Genomic DNA, 7,683 nt, shown 5'->3' with positions numbered 1-7,683 from the left:
AGTTTCTGCTTCCCTAACTCTACAGTCTCTAACAGTCTTCAAATTAACAGACACAATTTCACTTCATCTTCAAACTTGAAACATAAGGAAGCTTAGTTTCTTTCAAAGTAATATCCCATCCTACAAATGTTGACACCTTGCAAAAGGTTTGGCTTCAAACTTCTAAACTGATATTAATCAGACCTGCTCAACCAGAATTGTCTAGGACTTGAAAAACAATGGTAGGCTGTGTCTAAATGTTTTCCAAAGTTGTGCATTCCAGAATACATCACAGAACTACAGATTCAAGCAAAATGCTCAGCACTTGCAACTGCAGGAGAGTGGATGACTTTTTCAAAGGCACTTCATAGATAATGTGACCCAAACAGACACCTACACAGAGTACCGATTCTGGTGTGGGAAGAAAAATAGCAGACTGGGATTTGGCTGTTTGTTTTCTTCACTGGGATCTATTTTCAAACACCATTTTCTTCCCATTTCTCATAGTAGCCGTTATGATTTCAGAAATAATGATAAACAATACATTAAGTCCCCAGAACCTGGCTCTCTGTTCTCCAGTGATCACCTGCAAGAAAAAACCATCTTACCATCCGTCCTGAAGCTGTGTAGAAGAGTAAAAGCAGCAACATTATCTCAGGCATTGTAAATGTGTAGAATAAAAAGTATCAGCCTGGTAAACCTGCTATAATGTGAACTAATTATAGGGAAAATTACACAAATTGCTGGAAAGTCTAAAGTACAGGCTATTTTAAAATAAGGTACTGTTACTTTTATTTATATAAAATGTACATTTTAGTTTATGTTTATACTAGAGGCCTGATGCACGAAGATTCGTGCAAGAATGGGCCTTCCTTCCCCTGGCTGCCAGCACCGCCTTCGCTCCGGCCTGAGCTGCCTTTCTGCCTTCCCACACTGCCCAGAGGCCCAGAGCGGCTGGGGTGGTGCGGAACACCTGTGTTGCTCGGCGCCTGTGTATGCAGATTAACCTGCCATCTTTGTTGGGTTAATTTGCATAGTTGCTCTGATTGGCTGGTGGGTGTAGCGGAGTGACACCAATTTGCATGTTTCTCTTTATTAGTGTAGATGGGCTATATGAAAGAGTCTCAGCCAATTTCTAGCAACTTTTCTGTTGTTATTCCAAATTGCTTAGATGCTGTATCCAATGCCCAATTTAACACTGCAGAGTATGCATAAACTAAGAGCACAATCTGTTTTAATACTGCATAGAGGTGATTTTTCATTACCATAACTTTTCATTCTGTTTGTTTCCTTTATGTCAATGGAAAGCCTGTGTTGGATAAACTAGAGGACTATTTGCAACGAAAAACATGAAAACATTTGTTCCCTTACGTAGTTTTAACATTTCTCTCTCCAATTTTGTTTACACTAGTAGTTTGGGGAACTGTTTTTGAATAGGGCTTCCTCCTACATAGAAAGCCCTTTTCCACTCCCATGCCCTCCAAAATCATGCAACCTCAATAATGAGTTTTGATCCTAGCCTAAACAAGACAATAATGCTGATTTTTCCCATCATTTTCATCACCTGGGGCATTAAAGAAAAGCACTTGGTTTCCTATTCCCACTTCCTGAAGAAGCTCAGTGGCTGTGCATTCTAATGCCAAGGCCGGATCAGCAAGAACTGGCTCAGCTCCAGGTTATTTAGAGAGATGTGCAAGAAGGTGTGGCCGACATCTGCCCACAAGATGGCTCCTTTGGGAAGGGTTAAAGGCAGACTATCAGTCTCCTGCCACTGTTCCCAGCATTTGCATCAGTCATGGGAAGTGATGTCACACACCTGCAGTGCACATGCAAACTGTAAACACTTCACCGACATTGAATTTGAGTCTCCCACCCAAAACCATGCCCAGCTGCCTCATACTGGGTTCCTTGGCTGCCAAGCTTACTAGTCTTCATAGCACTGAGAAAATGGATGGTTGTATGCTAACAATAGTTAGTCAGTTCAAGTTTTATACCACTAAGCTGGTGGCACAAAACTTGTTTTTTACTGATTACTTCTTACTGTTTCTAGAATAACAGAGGTGGAGTTGAAAGAAATATTAAGGATTATGCAACACAGCACTCTCGTTTTACAAATAATTAAATCACAACCTTACTATATCTTCCTTTCCCATCAGAGTCAAAGGCAGGGGCTGAAATTTAAAGTACTTTTCCATTCCTAGAGTTTAATACCTAGCAGATCCTCAAGTTTGTTAAACAAATGGATGAGTGGGTGGATAAATGGATGGATGGATGGATGGATGGATGGATGGATGGATGGATGACTTAAAACCATTTCACAGAGCCATTCTGGATTACTTGAAACAGTAGATATGGGTAATTTATTCAATTTTTCTAAAATTTGAGTTAATTTATACATTAAATGAAAATAATAATAGTATCTTGTTCAAAGGATTGTTGTGCATATTTCTTGAAATAGTGCTTTTCAAAAGTTCCATACAAAGCCAGGCACATAGTGAGGATTCCATACATATTAGCTTGCTGTTATTTTGATAGTGGTTGTATATCACCTTCCATGTTTCCTTGTTATTTCACTCAACCAACCTCTTGGTTCATGCCACATAGGCATCAAGAGCTTTACCCCTCACCTGTGGTCTTTCTCTCCTCCCGTAGATCTACTGTCAGTCTGGGTGACATCAATTCATCAAGCCCTATCTTCATACTTCACAATTCATCAAGCCCTATCTTCACATTCACTGGTCTTTCATCTTCAGTGACTTGCACTTTTATCTTTCAGTGATATATGTCCCATGGCCATACACAGACATTCTCTCTGGAACCAGTCTTCCTGGATACAAATTCTAGCTCTATTAGTAGTTGTGGCCATTTAACCGGCGACACGGGCTTTAGTTACCTCATTTGCTAAATAGAATGATAAAGACACTTACCTAGCAGTATTTGCTATAAAATAATAATCAATTATTGTTGGCTCTTACTATTCTCAGCACCCAAATGACACCATCTCTGAAATATTGAACCCCAACACTAATAGGTAATACGTGGACACTTCAGTTATTCCAACCCTTTCACTACTGTAAATAAGCCATAGCAAAAACCATAGACTAAAAACAAATTACTAAAAGTAATCAAATAGTTTCAAAATATAATCTTGGGTACCTCAAAAATAACAATGATGATAAGAATAACAGTTTACACCTATTGATAATATACTAGTATCTGGCCCAAAAGTGTACCAAAATAAGTATATCATGTGAGTTATGAGCATTTGCTATGTACAGGAGCAATTTGAAGTGCTTTCCACGATGGGCTTTGCATGTACAAATGAGAAAACTGAGGTTCAGAGAAACTCAGTAACTTACCCAAATTACACATCTAGTATACAGTATTGCAGAGCTGGGATTCAAACCCATAGACTTAAGGCCCCATTGACAATTCAGATCATACATGGCAGAGGTGGGATTTAGAGCCAGCTAGTCTGGTACCAGAGCCTATGCTCTTAATTACTTTGTCTCTCTCTCCATAAATTACTAATACTCCAGAATATATACATACATACATTTGTTCAATCATATATTCATATCAAACCATTTAATTCAGAGAACAGACTGACAACTGTCAGAAGCAGGGGGAGGGGAGGACCAGGTAAAAAAGATGAAGGGATTAAGCAAAAATAAAATACTCATAGACACAGACAACAGTATGGTGATTACCAGAGGGAAAGGGGGGTGGGAGAGGCAGAAGAGGGTAAAAAGGGGGATAAATGGTGATGGAAGGAGACTTCACTTGAGGTGGTGAAAAAACACTATTTAATTCCAACAAATTTGCTTTTGGCTAAACTTTATGTTCGTTTCAGCCTCCAAGAGCCCTGTCCTTCAGGGCCAGTGCTAGCCTCTATATGCAGGGACCTTTCATATAAACTCTTCCCTGGCTTACACAGTTGGGACCCTCAGCCTCAGCATGTCTTCCCTGTCCTGAAGAATCGGTCAGTTCACTGATGGGTGAAGACGTGTATCCAGACCTAATTGAGCCACCAATGGCAACACGCATGTTTCTGAGTGCCACTCTGCCTCCACGGAGTCAGCTCATTTTCAATACAACGATCAGTCTGGCGACAACTATGGAGGAGCAGGTTTTTCGCCACCATGGAGCAGAGCCCTGAGCTATACAAGGTCCAGCTTGTAGGTGACAACTTCAAAGGCATTCCTTCTGGAGTTTCTAGGCAGGCATTGTCCCCAGGTACATCTTTGCTAAGGCCATCTGGCATTCATTTTTTAGATTCCCCTCCTGAGTTCTCACTAGGGCCACAAAGGAAAGGAAGTAATAATTTTCTGTGGCCACCACAGTTCCTAAGGTGGAGTCACCTGATAGTTCTATAGAACTAAGTAACCATTTCCTGCTGGGTTACAAGTCTGTTAGCTGAGCTGTGTGCTAGGCTCTGGAGTGAGAAGTCAGACAGTGGATGAGAGGGGAGGCAGCAATTCAGTGGCCATTTGGGGCCTTCTGATTTCCTGGAGCAGGAATGTGGGAGTTGGGATGAAGAGGGGGCAGACTCAGCCTATAATTCAGCAGTAATCATTAATGATAATCTTATTGAACACACTGTCATTCCTTTATCAGCTTTTTCCTCTATTGCAGGACAGCACACACCATTACAGAGGGGAGACGATTACTTCCACAAAACATTTCTTTTTGTGTCAAGAACAATAAAGGACAGCTGGGTGCCCCCCAAAGATGGCGGCGGCTGCGCTCTCATCTCGGCACCCGAAAAGGGCGTGGGAACCGGCAAGTCACGCCCATGCGCGCTATCAGGACACGCCCACTCCGCGGATTTGCAACCCTCCGAACTCTCGTGAGAGCGTTGTCTGCGGGTGGGGAACTCTCTTGAGAGCGGTGTCTGCCGGTGGGGACCTGCTGTTGCTCTCACTTTCCATCATGGCGCTGAAGGTGGCCATGGCTGTTGGCGGCCCAGCGAAGGCAGTGCTCAGGCCGGCCCTCCTCTGCCGTCCTTGGGAGGTTCTGGGTGCCAACGAGACCCCCCAGAGGAGCATCTCACAACAAACAATTCCTCCATCTGCTAAGTACGGCGGGCGGCACACGGTGACCATGATCCCAGGGGATGGCATTGGGCCAGAGCTCATGTTACACGTCAAGTCTGTGTTCAGGCACGCGTGTGTGCCGGTGGACTTTGAAGAAGTGCACGTGAGCTCCAATGCTGACGAGGAGGACATCCGCAACGCCATCATGGCCATCCGCCGAAACCGTGTGGCCCTGAAGGGCAATATTGAAACAAACCATAACCTGCCACCATCCTACAAATCCCGCAACAACATCCTTCGCACCAGCCTAGACCTCTATGCCAACGTCATCCGCTGTAAGAGCCTCCCAGGAGTGGTGACCCGGCACAGGGACATAGATATCCTCATTGTCCGGGAAAACACAGAAGGCGAGTACAGCAGCCTGGAGCACGAGAGTGTGGCAGGAGTGGTGGAGAGCCTGAAGATCATCACCAAGACCAAGTCCCTGCGCATTGCTGAATATGCCTTCAAACTGGCCCATGAGACTGGGCGCAAGAAAGTGACAGCCGTGCACAAGGCCAACATTATGAAACTGGGCGATGGTCTCTTCCTCCAGTGCTGCAAGGAGGTGGCAGCCCGCTACCCCCAGATCACCTTTGAGAATATGATTGTGGACAATACCACCATGCAGCTGGTGACCCGGCCCCAGCAGTTCGATGTCATGGTGATGCCCAATCTCTACGGGAACATTGTCAACAACGTCTGCGCCGGGCTGGTCGGGGGCCCTGGCCTTGTGGCTGGAGCCAACTATGGCCACGTGTACGCTGTGTTTGAGACGGCTACAAGGAACACGGGCAAGAGTATTGCCAATAAGAATATTGCCAACCCCACGGCTACGCTGCTGGCAAGTTGCATGATGCTCGACCACCTAAAGCTCCACTCCTACGCCACCACCATCCGCAAGGCTGTCCTGGCATCCATGGACAATGAAAACATGCACACCCCAGACATTGGGGGCCAGGGCACTACGTCGCAAGCCATCCAGGACATCATCCACCATATCCGCATCATCAACGGCTGGGCTGTGGAGGCCTAGGCTGTCCCTCTCCCAACCCCAGCACCCCGGCTGGCTTGTACGGCAGACCCAGAATAAACTGGCTTCTGCCCTAGCCCTCGGCCTTGTGCTTCTGTCACTCCAGGACAAAAAAAAAAAAAAAAAAAAAAAAAAAGAATAAAGGAGGTAAAGGGGATGGAAAGTAATTAAAAGTATATATGATTTTCAAGAGAGCATAGACCTAATAAGTATGGTATTCATTCTTTCCACAATATTTCAATGCATTGAACTGTATTCATAGTGTATTTTTTCATTAAAATGTGAATTTTTATCATTCACTAGCTCAGTATTCTTGAAAAATTATCTTATTCTTTTTGATTTTTGGTTTTCTCTTCTGTAAAATAAGACCATTTCTCTACCTGATCTCAAAAAAAAAAAAAAATCACCCAGCCCTCTGAGAGACTTCAATAAATTTATCTTGATTTCACCTGAGTTCAACTTACTCCAAAATCTGTTTGGATTATTTGGAATCAAGTGCTAAATCAAATGGATCAAAACTGTTATCAGATTGCACAAAACATTGGAGACCAAAATGATATTAAAACATCAAAATAATTCTTTCTTCAGCATAATTTTTGCTTCCTGAAGAATGGTTGCCAATCGTTAAAAAGAAACTGAGACCCGCCAGCTGTCATTCTTGCAGTGTTTAAGGAGATACCCAGTTATCATTGGCAATCCTGAACCCCAGCTCTGCCCACTCACATTAAAGGCCTGCCACAGGGTGGTTGAAATACACATACACAGTCCTTCTGCACAGTCCCTAAACAAACAGAAAATTTTATTATATTTTTACTTCCTTTATAATATCCCGCTTAACAGAGCATGACACACCAAAAAAATAAAAAAAATATGCATTCACATCAACTTCAGACAATGCCTGTTATGTGCCAGCCCAAGGCCTACATTCAGATAAAGGACATTTCACAAATCCCCTGACTTGAGTGTTCTCCTGTTGGTTCTTCCACCACAGTCACTATTTCTAATTCTTCTCGGTCCACAGGTCGGCTAGAGTGCGGCAAAACCCACAGAAATGTCGAAAACAAGTGCTGGGAATAAGGACTGCAAAGTCCTAACTGCATGTAGGAAAGAAAAAACATGTGCATGAAATTGTCTTCTAGCATTTAAAGTATATTAATCCTCAATTTGTAGTTTTTGGATTCCAGAGGAAGTAAAGGCTGTGAATTAAAATGATGCATCAATGAGAGAGCAAAAGTGCATCATTTTTGGTTCAGCCTGTCATCTGTGGTGAATCAGATTTTTTTTTTAGTTTAACCCAATTTAAGCAGAAAAATGAAATAGCTCAGAAAAGCAGAAGACAGCAATAGTCTCCTGACTTCTTAAATCTTATTAGGACATACAACCTCCTTCACTCTGCACAGTTGTCCTAACAACTTTCAAGAAGTTAATATTCTTACTTGGCTTTTACATGTGAAAAGTTGTAGTAACACAATTTCTAAAATAACTTATAAATTGTGTACATTGATAAAAATCCACATTTATATTAACAAGCAACAACAGGTGTAATGTGGTACTCTATAGTTTGATTATATTCTAGAGGAGTAAGTTCTAACCCTT

General features: G+C 42.8%; 1 protein-coding gene across 1 annotated transcript; it reads left to right on the top strand.

The window, feature by feature from the left end:
• Positions 1-4,868: 4,868 nt before the first annotated feature.
• On the top strand, positions 4,869-6,187 carry LOC102258465 (isocitrate dehydrogenase [NAD] subunit gamma, mitochondrial). Its single transcript, XM_005877766.2, has one exon. The coding sequence runs from the start codon at positions 4,912-4,914 to the stop codon at positions 6,088-6,090; it is 1,179 nt and encodes a 392-aa protein (XP_005877828.1). The 5' UTR covers positions 4,869-4,911; the 3' UTR covers positions 6,091-6,187.
• The last annotated feature ends 1,496 nt before the right edge of the window (positions 6,188-7,683 follow it).

This window comes from Myotis brandtii, unplaced genomic scaffold (assembly GCF_000412655.1).
Source record: "Myotis brandtii unplaced genomic scaffold, ASM41265v1 scaffold53, whole genome shotgun sequence".
Taxonomy (NCBI): domain Eukaryota; kingdom Metazoa; phylum Chordata; class Mammalia; order Chiroptera; family Vespertilionidae; genus Myotis; species Myotis brandtii.
The sequence above is the reverse complement of the archived record's forward strand: the minus strand, read 5'-3'. Positions and strand labels throughout refer to the sequence as shown.

Excerpts from the sequence above, each read along its gene's own strand:
- LOC102258465 (XM_005877766.2), top strand. The coding sequence starts at position 4,912 with ATGGCGCTGAAGGTGGCCATGGCTGTTGGCGGCCCAGCGAAGGCAGTG.